The sequence below is a fragment of the Thermobia domestica genome, chromosome 16 (assembly GCF_964235325.1).
Source record: "Thermobia domestica chromosome 16, izTheDome1.hap1.1, whole genome shotgun sequence".
Classification (NCBI taxonomy): Eukaryota; Metazoa; Arthropoda; class Insecta; order Zygentoma; family Lepismatidae; genus Thermobia; species Thermobia domestica.
Window position 1 is genome coordinate 63,079,870 of NC_137469.1, and position 21,173 is coordinate 63,101,042.

A 21,173-nucleotide genomic window follows, 5' to 3' on the forward strand; every position below is an offset into this window, starting at 1 on the left:
CTACATATGTGGTCGAGTTGCATGAATGGAACCGTTGATAAGGGACCATAACGCTTTAGGAAGGCGAAACTGGTTCCGCGAACATACACCATGGACCGCTGATGACTTGAAACTACATGGCCCAATGAGTTGTTGATTACCTTATTTGACACAAGGGTCTGTATTTCTGTGTGCGGATGCCCAAATAATTCGCAGTTTCTTTGTCCACTGTGAAATATGGCAGAAGTTCCATGATTCTGTTGGCCGAAGTATCCTAATGTTTATCGGCCCCGTCACCACCTGTGATTACGTCACCATTTTAGGGAACAATGTGCATCCTTTGTCAAGATGCTGTTTCAATATTCCAGGTTGATAATGACCCATTAACACAGCTGTAGCTCTTATGGCGTGGTTTGAGGAACATCGGAATGAAATTGAAGACCCATCCAATCTCCGGACCTGAATATAATTGTCCAGTTTAGAGACACGGATCCGGCGCAAATTTCTGCCTCAATGCTCTCTCACGGAACTGAGTGAAGCGCTGCACGCGAAACCGTGTAATATTCTACCTGCTATCATTTACTACCTCTGTGACTCCATTTTACGTTGCATCAGAGCTGTTCTGAAGGTGAACGTTTGTCCAATACCATATTAATCTGGTAAATTGCACTTTTTTCAAGTGTTTCTATTTTCTTGATAACCATCTGTGCATTTGCTAACCATGCACAGTACGTCCTTACAATGAACTTAGGTTAATCAGTACTTCACTACTCACGGAAGCTTTTCCATAAAATCGCATCTCTCAATGTACGTATTATAATCATGTATCTTACATTCAAAATATCTGATGTTGCATTTAAGTTTGTTTGTCTTTTGTTTTTTGTTCTTTCTGTTGTATGTTTAAAAATTGGAACGGAATACGGAAATGAGAACGAAAGGGAATATTACTGGGAAAAATCATAACTAATCTTTTTCGTGTCCCAAAAACTTATTGTTAACAGAGAAGTCAAAAATGTATGCCGTGGACCGCGGTGGCTCAGTAATAAAGTTCACATCTGGTGCGTGGGGTTCCTGATCGTCCCAGTTGAACATTCTCAGGTATTTATATCGTTTTGTTTTATTTTTATTGTATGTTACTGTATTCTTTAAGGTATAGTATACATTTGCATTACTAATAACAATCGTTAATCGTAAGTATTATCATCAAATGGTTAATGGATACTGCCATGAATGTAAGGTAATACACACATATATATTTTAAATGTGTACCATTACAATTTTATGTTTTGAACTTCTGATTTTCTTTTTATTTATTTATTTATTTTAATTTTATTAAAAACTTTGTCTCTCTTCATTAATTTTAGCACACTTAAACACTAATATCCTTCTTTTTTGGCTAAAGGAACACACTGCATAAATACATCCGATTGATTCCGTTTAAAACAAAACCTTTCATACCGCATATGAAACGTACCTTGGTTGATCCTTCGGAATTCTAACAAAACTACCATCGAATATCTTCTTGTTATTCCCACAGTGCTTAGCAATGCAGTAGCGGTTTGTTCTGGAAATAAAATTTTACATCAGACAAAGTGAACTAATCCACAGAGACTGATTAGTATATGCCACGACCATACCCTATTGAACGAAAATAACTTGTCAAAATAACACGGTGGTACACAAAATGTGGCAACATTTACTTATATGGCCGGGGCTCGAAAAATTAGGTCAACATGTTTCGGTCTTAAATAATAGTTACTGGCAGAAAAAGTACAAGCCTGCCTCGGCCTACAGGCTTTCCCTCAAAGATAACAGCAACTGAACGTAATGTAAGTAAAGTTTTACAAAGCAATAATGCGTGTTTTATGTCCATATACATAACTTGTAGTTTGGGTACTGAAATGCTATAAGCCCATTGTCCTAGATGGATAAAAATCTTTTAATAGGCCGTAATTAACATTAAATTTATTAAGGCTGTTTAAATCCATTGATAACCTCAAATTGTTCCAATCCACTTATGTATACAAAAATCAAAACTATTGACAAATAAAAAACGATAATACTTATGTTAAAGAAGATGGACTCCAGATTCGTATCCGCAGTCCCCATGGTGACTTGGCGCCCGGAATTTTTCGAGCCCTGGTTATCGCATTATAATGGTTATTTTGCAAACATTATCATGTAACAATAAAACGGATAAACTTTCAATTATTTCGCTAAACACTTTATCAGTTGAGGAATGAAAGAAAACAAGCATTTGCATTTATTTTTTTCTATCACAATTTTCGCATTTATTTTTTAAATGTAACACTTTTTTTTTTTTTTTTTTTAATATGGAACTTGCAAAGTATATTCTTGGTAGTAAGGTGTATATCTAATACAAAAATGAGGATATATCTTGATTAGGCGCACATTCTAACTAATATATTCACTGAAATATAGAAATTAATGCAAAAAATTAAACACTTCCTCTAACGTTATCCTTAGTTAAAAACTCGGCGGTGGACAACTCGAGAATGGCAACCATATTGAACGTAACGAGCTGACAGCAAAAGACATAAGGTTAACTTGTAAATTGTTTACCAATGATACAATGTCAACTTCCTCATCCTCACTGTTGGAGAACTTCAATAACCTTACTTTTAAATTCACGGCAAGCAACCAACAGATCATGAACATTTTCACCACAAAACACAGTCAAGGAGTTAAACAATAGTTTAGTTTTGTTGATGTATACATCTTTATGAAGTAAAACAGTTTCTGGATCAAATAACTCGCAGAGCTTTTTCGTAAATGCAACTTTAAAAAAAAAAAAGTTAAATGATATTGGAAATGAGCTTTTTACTTATTATTAGCAATAATTAACAAGAATTCCACTCTTTCGTTTTCACCCGCATTTATCGCAAGTGATGCCGAATTTCGCAAAAAATCGCGATAATATAAATGTGATTTTTGGCTCTGAAACGAAAAGTTTGAGGTTTTCTGAAACACATACGCAATTTTTTAACGTTTCGCACACATCGCATTAACGAAAAAGTTTCGTCTCTATCAATATGGTATTCACTTAGTTCACTGGTACTTGTTTGTTCTTCAGTTCGTCTTTTGCTTTCTCCCTAATTTTCCACGCTCTATCTTAAGCGTTTAGCAGACTTTACAGAATAAGCAGAGAACTACCTTTGTCAAATTCAATGGAACGGCCATATTTGAACTTACATCTGTTTCACAGTGATGTTCGTGAATTGAAATGTTTGTAAACTGGAATTTATTTCCCAGTGAAATTAATATCATCATCATCATAGGTATTCTGCCCTTACTGGCAGGTCACTTGCCGCAGCTGAGAAGCTTCCATGCTTCACGGTCCTCCGCTAACCTCTTCGTCTTCACGTATGATCTTTCTGTTTTTATATCATCCATTAATTGTAGTCTCCTTCACCTCCTCCCCGCCATCACACCCTCTAGGACGTCCCTCAAGATACAATTTCTTCTTAGGCAATGTCCCAACCAGTTTCTGTTCCTCTTTTCAGTAATATCTAGAAGTGTTATTTTCTCCCCACCATTTCTAACACACACTCATTCGTTTTCCGCAAGACCTAACTAATTCTTTCCATGCTTCTCCACACCTACATTTCGAATGCTTCCAGTCGTTTTTCATCACTTTTACGTAATGTCCACGTTTCCGCCCCATACAGTACACCACTCCACGAAGCATTTTATGAGTCTTTTCTCAACTCTCTATTCAAGGTCCCACAAAACAGACTTTGTTTTTCCTCCTAAAGGCTTCTTTCGCCATTCCTATCCTTGTTTTTATTTCACATTCGCACTTCATGTCATTACTAAGAATACTACCCAGATATCGAAAACTATTCACTTATTCTATTTGCTCCCCTCCCACTTTTACATTTGACACAGACCTCTACGTTCCAATTACCATGGTTTTTGCCTTTCTAACATTTATTTTCATCCTATATCCTTTCAAGCCCATCCTCAGGTTTACTAACATTTTATTGATTTCCTTTTCAGATTCTGCAACAAGCGCCATATCGTCTGCAAATCTTATGCATCTAATCATTCTACCTCCTACCGAAATGCCGTCATCATCATGTAAACTCTTTTTCACTATATCTTCTAGATAGACATTAAATAGTGTTGGCGAGAGGCAGCATACTTGTCGAACTCCCCTTCTAATTGCACTCTCTTCCGTCAGTTCTTCCCCTATCCTAACACTTACTTGTTGGTTCATGTATAACTTTCTTATGAGTCTTCGATCTTTCCATTCCAACCCTATCTTCTTTAGAACTCCCAACAACAATTCCCAATTCACGCGGTCAAAAGCGTTTTCTAGATCGATAAATACAACATACACCTCTTTCCCTTTTTCTATAAATCTTTCACCAATCGCCCTTAATAATCCAATAGCATCTCTTGTGCTCTTACCTCTTCTGAACCCGAACTGCTCCTCCTGAACTTCTTCATTTGTTCTTCCATATAACCTTCTGTTCAGTATTCAGAGCAAAATTTTAGCTGCATGAGATATGAGACTAATAGTTCTATAATCCTCACATTTCTTTGGGTTCGATTTCTTAGCCATCGGTATCATGTTCGTCTTCAGAAGTCTTTTGGCCACTCCCCTGTCTCATTTATTTCATTGCATAGTCGGAACAATTCTTTCTTTCCCTTGTCAACCATTTTTTTAATGAATTCGATTGGTATACTATCTAACCTGGTTGCCTTTCCATTCCTAATCTCGGACATAGCCTTTTCAAACTCATCCCGAAGAATACTAAATCCTTTATCATCCACGCCTACTTCATTTTCTAAATCAACATTTAGGCTACACGGTCTCTCCCTACTCTCATATAAGTCTTCCACGTATTCTTTCCATCTTTCTATGACCTCATTTCTGTCGCTGACTACCTTCCCATTTTTATTTTCTACTGTCATCGTAATAAACCCTTGTTTCCTCCGAAATTCCACAGATTTCACCTCCTTATACATTTTCTCATATTTCCCAACTCTTCCTAATTCTTCTATGTCCTCGCATTTTCTTTTGTAAAACTCTTCCCTCGCTCTGTCTGTTTCTCTCCGTAACTCATTATTCAACTTTCTGTACATCTTTCTGCCTTCTTCTGTATCAACCTGTTTCCACGTCTTCCTTTTCCTCATTTTCTGCAACATTTGCTCTATAACCCATGGTTTCTTAGACGTTTTGTGTTCATGGTAACCTACTGCTTCTTCTGCAGCATGCTGTAAGCAAAGTATGTTTTCCCACTGTGCGTTACTATCCGTGCCTATTCTTTTCTGGTTTGAATATTTTTCTTCGAATTTTTCAACGAAAAGTTTTGTTTTTCCTCGGTTTTCAACTTTTCAGTATTCAACACTTTGTTACCTACTTTTCTTCTGTCTACATTTTTCAGTTGAATATCTACTTCCGCCAGCACAAGATTATGATCAGAGAAAATATCAGCCCCAGGAAGGGTCTTCGCGTTTTTTAAGCTATTCCGGTACCTGTCCTGAATAGTCTATTTGATATCTTCCACCGTCTATTGGTGATTTCCATGTATATCTTCTCTTGTGCCGATTGAACCACGTGTTCCCAATTACTAGTGAATTCTGTCTACAGAAATTCACTAGTCCCTCTCCCCTTTTATTTCTTTCGCCTAAATCATATTTCCTTACGATACTACCTTCCTGCTTTTCTGCCATAATTGCATTGAAATCTCCCATTAGAATTACGCATGTTCCCCTCTTCTCCGTATCTATAATTTCTTCTATTTTCTCATAATTTTCGTCTACTTCTTCAGTTGCATGCGAAGTCGTCGGTGCATATGTCTGTATCACCACTAGATCCTTCGTTTTCCCTTTAAGTCTTAACATCATAACTCTATCATCAATAAATTGTACTTACACTATCTTCTTCTTTAAATACAATTAATGTAAATACAAGTAATCTGTTTTAGGCACAGAAACATACTAAAATATTTTTTGAATATTTCAAAATGTTTTTCTGTGATGATGTATATAGGAATGAAAATAACATTGCCCTTTTAAAAAAGACAAATATATCCTACTACATTAAACAAAACAGTACGAGGGCTTAAAAAAAAAAGTGCAAACAGAACAAAAAGTAGTTTTTGATCACAGAACTCTGACAGATAATGTTTACGGCCAATGCGCAAAAGCATTATTACTACTGGATGCATATGCTTGTGCGCACACGTGTGATCATAATCTAACCTAATGTAACGCAACCTTACCTCACCAAACGTAGTACATTTTGGTAAATTTTTTTTCGATTTTCATGTGATGCAGCAATACAGGACATATACCAGCATATATTTGGGTTTAGGGGGCCAGAATTTTGGCAATACTCGAGAAGACGGCTTTACCAAATTTTGACACATTTTTTACATTTTCAGGTTAGGTTAGAGCTTTGTGTTTCTTTTAGCAGAGCATGGACTAAATGAGGAGCACCATTACTACTCGCAGATTGACTTCAGGAGGGCTCATTATAAATACAGCGTGGAGGTATGGCATAAAAACTACAGCATATAAAACACGAACCAACTTGCGCTAGGTGTCACTAAAAGCCGAATACTATCTAAACGAGTCAGAGTAGGAGCGCAGCAGGGAAAATCCGAGCCGTAGCGAGGAGGTGGGTCCGTAGGGAACAGGTTCGTCAGCGACGGAAGTATACGCTCGAACCCATGTATGTATTGTGTTTTATAATAATAAAAGAAAATTGTCTCTTTGTGTGTTGATATAAATAAAAAGATAATTATTTTTGAGTTACACATGGGAGTAAACTATGGAACTATATTAAATAAAAACTACATTCAATAAGCACGGAGTAAGTTGCACGGTGGTTTAGTATGAAGAATAAACTCACTGAGAAAAGTCAGGACAAACACTTCGATCAGCAGCTACCACATAATAATCGTCATTCTGCTCCATTAGATTCTCTTTGTAAAGTTCAAGCGACTGGGTTGGACTGTTGCCATTGCTAAACAGCTCATCATTTGGATCTCTATGACTTAAAGCTGTTGCTGCATTGATCATATGGTTGTGGCTTCCACATATTTTGACAACAGTGGGATGGTCTGGCATATATTTATCAGTGGATCTGAAAAATATAGATAAAATATGTTAGTCAGAGCAGGTTAGTTAACTTACCGGTACTACAAATGCAGGTGATAATAATATCTAAATGCTGATATGGCACAGAGAAATATACAGTTACGCACTCATTTAATACGCATGTGGTTCCTCACCTCTATTAAATGTTCTGAAGTCACGGTATTAAAAAAATAAATAAAATAAATAAACAAAAGAAAGTTATATGTTCATTAAATCGATAATTTAAATTTAAAAGAAGTAAATACAATGTTAAACTAACGACACATTACGCGTAATGATTAACAACTTTAATATGATTAATAAATAAGTAAATCATCAAATTTAAGACTTCCCTAAAGTTAGAACCTCATTTAAAATCAATGTTGTGCTTGTCGCTCCATTGTCTACCTAATTCTGTAACTAATGTCTGATACTCAAGTAACATGCGAAACATTGATTTCTAAAGCATGGAAGACCATACAACAGTAACTAGGTACGTAGCCACAGCGTCGTCCTGATACCAGGGGTAATTAGAGACATGTGTCTCGATCCCCCTAAAGTAATATTCTAAAAATGAATTGGGTACTAAGAGATCTAACATTTTTACTCTGCACAGGCATAAATATTAAGCAATTCGAAATAAAATAGAATGATCATATCGAAATTAAGAGCAATGTATGCCTATATAACTTACCTATTCCGTTGAGCTACAGCTTTAACAGTAACTTTCATCTCCACGGGGCAACCTGTGTGCTTCGAATGAGGTTTGGAACCAGGCTTTGGATATGTATTATGATGACATCTGTAAACAGCCTATAAAACAAAATGAATGTACTTTATTTCAGATGATTTAAAGGTAAGGTTATTTTTTTTTTTTTACGTAGAAACTATCATCTATCTATGTTTTCACCCCTTGTACTCTTCATGCGGACCAGCGATCTAGAACCGTCCCATTTCTTTGTTACATTAATTACCTACGACGAACTCTACATACGCTCCTGCCAATAGTACATCATCAGTTCCTTTTCCTTTCTATTTACTGAGCTATTAGGATTTTGAGTGCATCTTTCTATCCTTACATATACATTTGGTGTTTGTTCAGAATAGGACACCAGGATGTCTTAAAGCTTTTGAACAAAATAATAATAATAATAAAATCCTCTATTCATGTTGACTACGTTAGTGGTGGGAAATCCCGGAAAGTTTACTTTTTTTAAAAAAAATAAATAAATGTTATGTTACATTCACAGTTTGTACAATTCTGAAACTGCTTTCAAAAACCTATGAACTACTGTTTCGCTTGTTGTGGTCCCAATACCCATCCGCGCATTCACATAGTACCTACAACTTCTCGCTATTTAACCGACATAATTACATTCAACACCAACTTTCCAGCAAAAATACGAAGGAAAGGCGGTAACTGTTTAGTATTGGGGGGACCAAAACTGAAAAAAAAAAAAAAAAAAAAAAGGCCGGGGGAGATTATAGGAGAAATGAGTTGATAGTGGTGTTCAAGTAGTTAAGAAAGTATTGTACACAATTTTTTGAAGGCACTAGGGGACCAGTAAAAACCATAAAGTGGAAGTGATTTATATGAGAAAAGAAAGTGAATTGCTGGTAACGAAGACAAAAAACAACGTGTAATACGGGGCTCTAATCCGCTAACACTTGCTCGGCAATACTGTCTGAATTACATGTTGGTCCTAATTTAACGTATGAAATTATAAAATGACCTAATCGGAATAGTATATATATATATATATATATATATATATATATATATATATATATATATATATATATAAATGAAAAAACTGGCCTCCCAAAGCTAAACAATAGCCGAAAAACTCACTCATTTCTTCCTGTAATTTTGTCGATTTTTGTTGTTTTCTGGCTGCCCTACTCTAGACAAAACGCATATATTTTCCCCCATAAATTTTAATTTTATGACTGGCATCTACAAAACTGAACCTTACGTTTTTCTTTTTTTTATTATTATTATTATTATGGGGTGGAAAGATCTTTTGTACAGTATGCAACAAAAAACCTGCAACTTTAGCATGTAAGTTTATTGTAAAACTACACCTAACAGCCAAGGGAATCAACATAACGTCTAAGTGGCACGAATCACGCCAGGAGAAACCTCGGCGTCCTCCCCTGCACACTTATTTTGGAGCAAAAGACTTCATCGTTTCACGATAAACTTAAATGCTCATGTTGCAGGTTTTTTGCTACGGACGGTACCAAGGGTAACAGTTGAGAAGAGAGTTTCCTGTAATTTAGAGTGACACAAAGGATAAGTCTTTACTTTGGCCATTTCATTCATTTTTTCGATTCAGTGATTTGATCTTTCGGTTTCGGTTTTGAGAAGTTACCTGTTCCGCTAACTTGATTGCTGGTATCAGGTCATGTGGTATGTGACGTTTAATGCTCTTTTGTTTGAAGTGGGAATTATGGATATAATGTGACATAATCTTGCGTCATTCTCCGCAGTCTCACGTGGTTTGTTGTGCGGGTGGTTCGTTTGTATTACTGTGATCTTCGCGTAATGTCAAAGTCAAAGGTTCTGTTCGATAAAGAAGTGGTGCTAGGTGGTTTGTTATATGGGTTGTTCGTTTGTATTACTGTGGTTTTTGTGTCATGACAAATGCCAAGAGGTTCCTTTTGATGAAGACGTCATAGGAAATGTAAATTGTGAAAAGGAGCAGGTGTTGAGCACAGTTCGACATAAGCGGTTAAAAGTGTACTTTGCATGTTACAACCGATAGTGTTCATGTTACTTGAAGTAGTTGTCTGTGCGAACTGGCAGCTTTAGTAGTAGATCTAGGTTGGAAGTACGTGAGTTTGATGTTGCAGTTTGGAAATTACGGAATAGGAAATTTTCTTCCGGTTACAGCATTGTTTATGAGACATGCTATGGAATCGTACACGTAGCATTTAAATATCGGATATTTACTTTTTATTATTTTGTCCACAGTTGTAAAATATTTCTTTTTGCATCCGTTTCCTGTTGTTTCATTTCAAGTATATAGTTCTCTGAAATTTCCACTGTACGTTAATTGTCTTCTTCTTCTTCTTCTTTTTTTTTATCTAACGGGGTTAGGAGGGCGCGCTCCGTTCGTGTGCATAATTTATTTTCCCTTTCTAAGAGGGAGGCTGCGGGGGCTTGTGCTCCCCCTCATGTACTTTCTTTTTTTTCATTATGAAAGTGTCGTGGTTCTTGCTGTGGTTTAATCTATTATTTGATATGTAATATATTTCAAGTTTTGTGACATTTAGAACTGATATGATAGGAAGTTTACTTAGTTCCATATGTAAAAATACTTGAAATATGAAATGTAAATAACAATAAAATTATTACAGTCAGAACTACCATGATTTCTAACCGATTCGTAAGGAACTGGTTCCTGGTGATATTAACGAAGGTTCTTATATGGGAGCGGTTCTTTATGAATCGGCCAAATTCGGCCCTTCAAGTAAAACCAAGTTTATCCACCATTTGACGGAGACTTACCCTTGAACGTTGTTGGTGCAACAGATACTTTAATCGAGCTTGGTTATGACCCTCGTTCAATAGCTGAACTTCGCTGGTGTACACGGCCATCATTGAGCGATTTAATTGAATAAAATGGCCAAAATAAAGACTTACCGACACAAATTAACAATATACTAAATGCAAGAGCGTATCTGCGTATTTATTAATTTCCCAGCCTTGATGATAGTTTACTCGTGTGTCCTTGTACTCAGAAGTCCCTATCCTAAACTATTAACGTATGGAGTTCAAATTTTCGACATCAGAAATTATTACGTGTAGGCCTAGCTACTAATAACGCAATGAATTAAAATCTAGGAAAGCTATTCAATGAATTTGAGGCGAAGACAAACGCGAAACATACATAAAATAATTGTCATGTTTTTACCTCAGTGTTCAAGACATAATAATTTATTTACGTCTGGGTGAAGACTACGTACTTTTACCATCAATCATGAAGACTGGAAGGAAAATGAAATCATTAAGTTTTACGTCTCACGTTTATGCCGGCTAGGCTAAAGGAGACGGTGAGATAAGTAATGAATGAAATTGTGGAAAGAAGAAAGTGGAAGGAAACGTGAGAACCCAGAAAAAACCCACGCACATGATATTTGTCCACCACAAAGTTCACTTGGCGCGAGCTGGGATCGAACCAGGGACCACAAGCACGAGGTTAACGCTCTACCACTGATCCACCGCGGCCGCGTGAAGACTGGAAGGGTAATCTACAGTATTACTACGGCAATTCTACAAAGTATATCCATACATTAGGTTAACTGGTGTATCGCGGGACCAGTTTTAGGGAATTTACCGGGTCAATTGGAGAATTTATTTAAGTTTGTGAGGAAGAATGAGTGAATGTCAGGTATGGAGTCATTTGTGCCGTATCGCCGGACCACTTTGAAAACGGAAAAAAAGCACAAGCAAAAGCGTATTGATTCGGTTATATTTTGTTGGATTACATTAAGTTACGCTAGATTACGTTACATTAGACGTGCAGTATTACTTTAATACGGATCTATAGTATAAGTATTAGTAGTAGTAGAAGCAGGAGTAAGAGTAGTAATAGTAGTAGTAGGAACGGGTTAGAAGCCCGGCAGGGGTTGGATGGGTTCTGTTTTCGACATGAAATGGACAATTAAAGACTTGCCAATTTTTTTCCGTACATTTTACAATTTCTGGATTCATATAGTAAAACAAGTATACCTCTCCGCGAAATAGTCCATCAGCCTCTACATACAGTGCCGCTAACATCAAAAACAATCAACAAATACAACAACTTTCTTCAAACTTTTACTATTCCCCTTACCTCCCTTGTATTCATTCTTCCTTACAAACTTAAATTCTCCAACTGACCCGGTAAATTTCCTAAAATTGGTCCGGCGATACGGCACTTAACCCAGTAAGGGGAATAGTAAAATTTAAGAAAGTGGTTGTTTTTGACGTTGTAAGCAGCACTGTATGTGGAGGCGGACGGACTATTTCACGGAGAGATACACTTGTTTTATTATACGGGTCCATAGACTTCACAGAAAAAATTGGGCAAGTCTTTAATTTCCCCATTTCATGCCGAGAACAGAACCCAACGAATCCCTGCGGGGCTTCTAACCCGTTTCTACTCTACTTATATTATGGATCCATATAGTAAAACTACACAATTAATAATGTAATTAACGTAATGTAATGTAATCCAACCAAATACAACCGAATGTAGGACGTATGTTTAGCACAAGGGGTCCAGAAGCACGTAAAAAACACAAAATTTACAGGAGAAATGAATGATGGAAGTACTTAGACGTAACATACCGGTAACATAAACAAATCTAATCGAACCTAACATAAACTAACCTAATATTAGTAGAAATAAGCGAAATCCTTTCATTTTTTGGAAAATTATGAGGGACCCCTACACTAATATAACATAAACTAACCTAACCTACCCTAAACTAAGCGAATGCGAACAGAAATTACCAAAATTGTAACATTTTTTAGAGAAAAGGGGTTCACTCGAGCAGACGGCTCTACCAAAATCAAAATTTATAGGTAAAATACGATGTCAAACACTTTTCATAAAAGAAGTATAGTGTGAATATGAGTAATTTCTGTTATTAAATATCATATTGAAATGCATTTTGAATGGGAGTGAACGTATTCTAAGCGCAACTATTTACTGAAGCGAAAGGCGGAAGAATACAAGAATGCGAAAAAGGTGGAAATAAACAGCAGGAATGTTCTGTACGTGTTAGCAATAGACATTTGCGATGGATATAATGCAAACATAAGATTTTATTACAAAGAATTGTGTGAGAGAGCGTCATATAAAGTTTTTGCAGTGTCATGGTATGTTGAAACGTAAAATCAACTATGCAAGGTTTGAAAAAGAAGTAAAAATACAAAACAGACGAATTTCTCCTCGCAGCGTACCCGGAAAACCAGTGAAGTCATTTTGAAAGTAAGAGTTATTACGATTATTTAAGTGTTTTTGAAGGTAAAAATTATTGCGGATATTTTATGTATTTTCCCACTATCCTTGTTTATGCGTATGCCCCCGTCGCTGACGCGCCTGCTCCCTACAGACGCATCCCTTCGCTCCGCTCGGGCCCTCCTGCTGCACTCCTGCACTGACTCTGTTAGATAGCATTCGTGGTTTTAGCAAGTTCGTTTGTGCATTACCTCCTCATTTAGTGCATGCTCTGCAAGAAGAAATTGGAAAATGCAACAAATGTGTGAAAATTTGGTAGAGCCGTCTGCTGGAGAAATGCCGAGAAAAGACCTGGAGCCCTTCTGCTAAACATAGGCCTTTAAATTAAACTACTCACGTTTTGAGAATCTAGTTACAAGTTTTGCAAAAAAACAAACCAAATAAAGAACTTACCTTATACAACACATATTTTCCCTCCGCTGATAGTCCTCTTCTTACTCGAAATGTAAGTGAATTTTCTTCTTCATATGATTTCAGCCACGACAAAAAATCTTCCTTATTCTTACAATTTAAACGTAAAATCATTTGATCGTGTTCATTTGAAACTATTATCTTTTCGAAACTATTCATCCTTTTTCACATAACACATTCAGACTTAGACATTAATAACTTAATTTGTGAGTGTACAACGGGGCCATGGGGGCCATAGAGATGGGCAGAATCGAGTCCAAGAATCGATTTTTAATGTACTCGATTCTCTGTGCTTGGTTTCTCTGCAGTCGATTCTGTATTCGGTTTAATTATTCTCATTCAGTGGCCTGCGTGGATGATCCTACGTTCATGACTTCAAGTACGCGCTTTCGGGATTAGATTCTGGATCGGTTCTGTATTCCGTTTTATTATGCTCAATCAGTGGCTCACCTCCCTGGCGGCATTTTCGCCGATCCCAAGAGTCATCTATTGGACGATATATTATTGATCTTGAGACTTTGTACTCTGTTCCGTTTATGATCGAGCAAAGCTTTTGGTATTAGTGAATATGAATAATATTCCGTATTTTAAATGCTGATTAATCTTAAGCATGCTTAAGAAAATCACTAAAAAAATGTAGTGTTTTCGAAGAATATTCAAAGCTAAGTTAAACAAATTTAGACTCAAGTAATATGTTATGTAAGCGCACATAGGAGAGGTAGTAGTGAGGTAGAAATAACACATAATGTAAGGGTAACGCCATATAAGGAGTTGAGTTGATTTTAGTTTAGCGTCCCTTTCAGCAGCGAGGCTATATGAGACGTGGACCTACTGATTAACATGGAATCCGAACTACATGAGCTCCCGCCGGGAATTGAACCCGGGTCTCCCACGCCAAAGGCGCGTAATCTAACCACTTAGTCACGATGGAGCTCTAAGCCATCGTGAGAGTACTGCACACACTAGAAGTTTCTTCCATGAGGAGATTAGGAATCCGGCTGCCACTTGATAAAATGACTAAAAATCCGCATTTCTTGTTAGTCTGCAAATGTACTCAGAACTTTATTTATTTAATTGACATCTATCCACTAGTTACGTACAGATATACAATGTATATCTAAAAGTTCAACGAAAATAAGTAAAACTATTATTCCAATACTTGCTGTTTACTTTTACGACAATATTAATTCTTTGTTCCACTGGAAAGTGTGGAAGTCGGAGTGACTAGAGGCAGAAGAGAAACAGAGGGGCAGGAAACTGAAGACACAGGGATGGACGCTATTCGCAAACATTCTATAGATAAAAGGAGATATGAATATGTATGGGAAGGCGTTGTACCTTTGAAACAATGTACCTGTGAACACCTGTGCTTTTCTCGGATTCAGAGCTATCTTTGTGTAGTGATTACAATTCGTTTGAAAGAGTAAATGGAAAAGGACACTACAAACGCGATTGGCTGTTGTTCAGTGAGTGTTGTGCCGAGTAATGTTCCTTTTAATTTTTTTTACCCCCAAACGAAGATTTTTTTGTAGTTGCCTTTTGAGTTTTGTGCTCTTCGGTTCTATCGCAACTTGTAGTATTTATTTGTCCAAACTTGGGGTAGAATCCAGTGGCAGCGATTGGATGTTAGAAGTGGGGGGAAAGACATAATCTGAATATTTGTATATCAATTTTAGTTTCCCTGGTTGTTTCTAACACTTTGTTAGACAGAAGGTTGTATAACTAATAGGATGCTATCTTTTTCAGTTAAAATACCGTATATCGTATTTCATATTTTATTAAGTGCATTGACAAGAGCAACGGAAGTAGGTACTAGGCCTTTGTATTCTTAAAGAACGAAGTCGTTGTAAGAAGAGGTTTGATTTCTTGCTCATGAACATCTTAAAATTATGTCTGGAAAATTGTGTGATCAGATTATTTAATAGCAAAGGAGATGTTCCAAAAGTGGCCAATTTCCCCGTTTGCGTTGCACGCATACAATTTGGGGTGGGAAGAGGTCGTGGATTAATACCTTTACATAATGGCCATAGCTCAGCGGGAACCTGGCCAACAAAAATAGGTCAACAATACATTGGAAATGCCCATAAGGTGCGCATATTTCTTCTATATTGCCCAAAAGAGGGGGCGCGCTTCGTTGAGGTTTTATGAAAGTGATACTAGACATTAAGCTCTACAAGCACTGAGAATTTCATCGCACTCGAGCCTGTGGAAAAACGACCCCTGACTTTGACAAGATTTATTTCCCTGTTCCGCAGGCTCGAGTGCGACGAAATTCACAGTGCTTGTAGAGCTTGATGTCTAGTATTACTCCCATAAAACCTCAACGGAACACTCTCTCTCTTTTGGGCGATATACGAAAAATATGTCAAAATCATGCGCACTTTATGGGCATTTCCATTGTATTTTTGACCCATTTGAACTATAGCCACTATTATTTATATGTAAAGATTTTATTCCACGACCGCTTCCCACACCAAATTGTATGCGCGCGACGCAAACGGGAGAATTGGACACTTTTGAAACAGCTCCTTCGCAAAATAAATACATAGAAAGGATAATATTAATCACAATAATGAATCATGAGGCTTGTTTTGCAACAGTTATATTGAAACTGGGGATTAATGAAAATTTATATTTTTAATTCCACACATGGTATTAAATTTATGTTATTACTCTTAGAAAATGAAAGACAGTAAATACTAGAAGCATATGCTACGACATTTAAAGAAATATTTGCTTTTGTAGCTTCCTGGAAATGTTCGTTGCCTTTAGGTGCAGTATTTTTGAACACATCAAAACACAATATTTAGAATCACTCCACACTCCAGTTATACAAAATAATCCTAAAACCTAGAATTATGTTGAATTCACTAAATTTAATTTTATATACACTCGTACACCCCCTAAACACACCACTTCTCTCGTATATTAATTACACTGCAAAACAATGGAAAATGTAGTTGTTTCTTATTACTCTTTTTTAATCAATATTCCTTACTATTAGAAAGAAGTAAAGACATTTTAGGAACTGTCAATTTTGTGCAATTAAAGAAGAACTTCTGAAAGACTTCTTTGCGAAATGTTCTCTCAATTAGTTTCAAAGCGGCTGACTAACATATCGAGCCCTTGTAAGAAGTGAAAAATTCTGGAATTGTGCTCCAATAGATTATATTTCGGTTATTTTCCATGGCAATTAAACTGCAATTCCTGTAGTTTTCTTAACTCTACGGGAGGACAACCAACACGCACTCACAGAATGACAAATATTATATAGTAAAATTTTTCTATGAAACAGTAATACATACAAAAACTTTACATTTCCAAATGAAATTATATACATTAATGGGTTACTTAAAAAAATGCAGGGGCAACTGCCCCCTTTGCCCCCCTAATCGCCGCCCATGGTAGAATCATTGGTGAATACAATAATATTCTTAGTTTTAACTTGTCTGCAATATTTAAGCTAGTGGAGAACTTTTCTCGTAATGATAACTCTCTTGTACCCATGAACATTAATGCATCGTGTACCTTTGAAAGATAAATAATACTGTTTAAAGGTACACGATGTAAGTAGTTAAAACAATTTGTAACGTACCCTTTTATGGTACCTCACATTGCGTTGTTGTTTTCTGTTGTGGTGTTTGGGTGGCCCCCGTTTGGTATAGTAGTAGGCCCCCCCGTATGGCTTAATGACTCATAGGTCAAAGGTCAATGACCTTGGCCCGGGGTCAATGACCTAGGGGTACCTAGGACCACCCCCTCTAAATTTTGGCAGGGGTACCATGGCCCACCCCCTAAATTTTGGCAGGGGTACATAGGACCACCCCGCTTAAATTTTGGAAATTGCCAAATCTAAAAATTTGGTATGGTAGCCTAGGACCATAGTATGTACCTCTATTAGTATTGGGTGTCTATGTCGTTCCCTTTCATGGGTAAAAAATTGCCAAAAAATTCAAATTTCGGGGGTTTTTGACCTAATTTATCCTCTTGGATGAGGTGTTATTACCCTATATGGTTATATGGGCGTATACAGGGGTCTATTACCTATCATAAGACATGGGTATATTAATGCACCCCTTGAAAAATTTGGGAGGGGTACCTTGGCCCACCCCTTAAATTTTGGAAATTGTCCAATTTAAACATTTGGTATTATAGTATAGGACCCTAATATGTATTATGATAAATTTGGATGGTCCACCTCGTTCCCTTTTAGGGGTACCAAATTGCCAAAATATAAACGTAAGCAATACGTAGTACCACGTGTTTGGTTTTGACCTAATTTATCCCCTTTGATGAGGTGTTATTATCCTATATAGTTATATGGTCATGTATAGGGGTCCATTACCTATCATAAGACATGGGTATATTAATGCACCCCTTGAAAAATTTGGGAGGGGTACCTTGGCCCACCCCTTCAATTTTGGAAATTGCCAAATCTAAAAATTTGGTATGGTAGCCTAGGACCATAGTATGTACCTCTATCAGTATTGGGTGTCTATGTCGTTCCCTTTCATGGGTAAAAAATTGCCAAAAATTTAAATTTCGGGGTTTTTTGACCTAATTTATCCCCTTTTGATGAGGTATTATTACCCTATATAGTTATATGGACGTATACAGGGGTCCATTACTTTTCATAACATATGGGTATATTAATGCACCCCTTGAAAAATTTGGGAGGGGTACCTTGGCCCACCCCTTAAATTTTGGAAATTGACCAATTTAAACATTGGGTATTATAGTACAGGACACTAATATGTATCATGATAAATTTGGGCGGTCCACCTCGTTTCCTTCCAGGGGCACAAAATTGCCAAAATATAAACGTAAGCAATACGTTATACCACGTGTTTGGTCTTTTGGCCCAATTTATCCTCTTGGATGAGGTTCTATTACCTTATATGGTTATATGGTTATGTATAGGGGTCCATTACCTATCATAAGACATAGGTACATTTGTGCACTCCTTTAAAAATTTGGGAGGGGTACTTTGGCCCACCCCTTAAATTTTGGAAATTGCTCATTTTATATATTTGGTATTATAGTACTGGACCCTAACATGTATTATGATAAATTTGGGTAGTTCACCTTGTTCCCTTTTAGTACAGGACCTCATTATGTATCATGATAAATTTGGATGGTCCATCTCGTTCCCTTTCATGGGTACGAAATTGCCAAATTTAGGTACAACCACGTGTTTGTTTTTTGATTTAATTTATTCCCTTGGATGAGGTCCTATTACCTTATATGGTTATATGGTCATGTATAGGGGTCCATTTCCTATCATAAGACATAGGTACATTTTTGCACGCCTTTAAATTTTTGGGAGAGGTACCTTCGCCCACCCCTTTAATTTTGGAAATTGTTCAATTTAAACACTTGGTATTACAGTATAGGACCCTAATATGGATCACTATAAATTTGGGTGGTCCACATCGTTCCCTTTTTAGGGGTACAAAATTGCCAAATTTTAGTACAACCACGTGTTTGGTCTTTTGGCCCAATGTATCCTCTTGGATGATGTCCTATTACCTTATATGGTTATATTGTAATGTATAGGTGTTCATTTCCTATCATAAGACATAGGTACATTGGTGCATCCCTTTCAATTTTAGGAGAGGTACGTACCTTGGCCCGCCCCTTAAATTTTGGAATTTTTTTGATTTAAGCATTCGGTATTATAGTACAGGACCTTAATATGTATCATGATAAATTTGGATGGTCCACATCGTCCACTTTCATGGGTACGAAATTGCCAAAATATAAACGTAAGCAATACGTTGTACCACGTGTTTGACATTTTGACCCAATTTATCTCTTGGATGAGGTCCTATTACCTTATATGTTTATATGGTTATGTATAGGGGTCTATTCCCTATCATAAGACATAGGTACATTTGTGCACCCCTTTAAAATTTGTTAGGGGTACCTTGGCCCATCCCTTAAATTTTAGAAATTGCTCATTTTATATATATTTGGTATTATAGTACTGGACCCTAACATGTATTATGATAAATTTGGGTGGTTTACCTCGTTTCTCTTTCATGGGTACATGTTATACGGGTATGTACAGAGGTTTATTACCTTTATATGTTTATGTTCCCTTTTAAATTTGGGGACTTATCAAATAACAAAATTCGGTAAACCTTTTTCTAGGACCCAATGTATCCTCTTGGATGAGGTCCTATTACCTTATATGGTTATATTGTAATGTATAGGTAGATGTTGGTGTTCCTCTTATGGCCAAATATTCAAAATTTAAAGGTTATTGACCGGCTTTATTATTGAATAAGTACAGGATTTATTACTTTTTCATAACACACAGGTGTATTTGTGTACCAATCTTAAATTTTGGGAGGGGTACATTTCTTATTGTCATATCAATAATTGGTAATGGTTCTTAAAATTGGATAGTATCTCATTCATTGGGTAAATCATTGTGATCACGTGATCAGGACATTGGAACATTGAAACTTTGTAGGATAATTTGAGAATTGCGTCATTGGTTTTGATTATTCCCGCCAAATATAAACGTAAGCAAGACGTTGTACCACGTGATTGTCCTTGATGAGGTAGTGTACAGGGATTCATTTCCTTTGTTGTGGTACTTCTTAAGTTTGAGTACACACACACTTCTAGAAAACAGTTGGTTCTACTCAGGTAAACAATTGACGGACATTATTGACATTATTGAACATATAATGATATGATTAACTCTAAGACTTAGGTATATCAAGAGAAGTATTCTTTAAATTTGGGAATGGTGATAAACAGAATTTTAACATAAGGTGCGAAATTTGAAACAATACATTGAACTTTAGTCACAGCTCATAGTCTAAGATCTTTGGCGGTGATTGATTTGAAATCTGATAGCTAACCTTATTGAATTTTATGACTCATAGACGAAAGGCAATACATGCTACAACACTGGCAAAGTTATTATTAATGCAATTTGATTGGTTGATCACTATCTGTCGTGCAATCTGATTGGCTGATCACTATCTTTCGTGCAATCTGATTGGTTGATGATTTTCAAATCTTTGCTGTATTCAGTTTTAAGTTTTGTTTAACATTTAAAAATCTTGGTTTCGTTCAACATTTTGCACTCACTGATAAATATGATCAAAACCGTTTATTTGTTAATCGAATAGTTAAAAACCGGATAAAGTTTGACGGTTAACCGTGAAACGTAAAATTTTTTTTTGCTTGAAATTTTTTGTTTGAAAATTTTTTCGTTTCAAAATTTTGTTTGAGATTTTTTCGTTTGAAATTTTTGTTTGAAATTTTTTTCGTTTGAAAATTTTTGTTCGAAAATTTTGTTTAAAATTTTTTGTTTAAAATTTTTCGTTTCCAAATTTTTTGTTTGAAATTTTTTGTTTCAAAATTTTGTTTGAAATTTTTTTCGTTTCAAAATTTTGTTTGAAAATTTTTGTTCTCGAAATTTTTGTTTTCAAAGTTTGAGTTGACATTTTTAAAAGTTTGTGCACTTATTAGTAAAGAACCGGAACTGTTTAGAGCAAAAACCTTTGACAACATTGTGGTGCAATAGTACACGTCAGAACCTGGGTTTGTACTTGAAATGAAAAAACACAATTCATTGAAATGGATCATTTTATTACACTCCACATACATCCATACCAGATAGTGGTTCTGGATATT

The 21,173-nt window shown here is 36.2% G+C and overlaps 1 protein-coding gene across 1 annotated transcript in view; it reads right to left on the bottom strand.

Moving 5' to 3' along the window:
* LOC145673104 (uncharacterized) overlaps nucleotides 1-13,905 on the bottom strand; it is a 68,907-nt gene extending 55,002 nt beyond the window's left edge. The window contains exons 1-4 of the mRNA XM_081742471.1: nucleotides 13,500-13,905; nucleotides 7,787-7,905; nucleotides 6,866-7,099; nucleotides 1,454-1,543 (exon numbers count right to left, since the gene is read on the bottom strand). Coding sequence (XP_081598597.1) covers nucleotides 1,454-1,543; nucleotides 6,866-7,099; nucleotides 7,787-7,905; nucleotides 13,500-13,676 — 620 coding nt within the window. The 5' untranslated portion in view covers nucleotides 13,677-13,905. The remainder of the gene's footprint in view (nucleotides 1-1,453; nucleotides 1,544-6,865; nucleotides 7,100-7,786; nucleotides 7,906-13,499) is intronic.
* Between the last annotated feature and the right edge of the window lie 7,268 nt (nucleotides 13,906-21,173).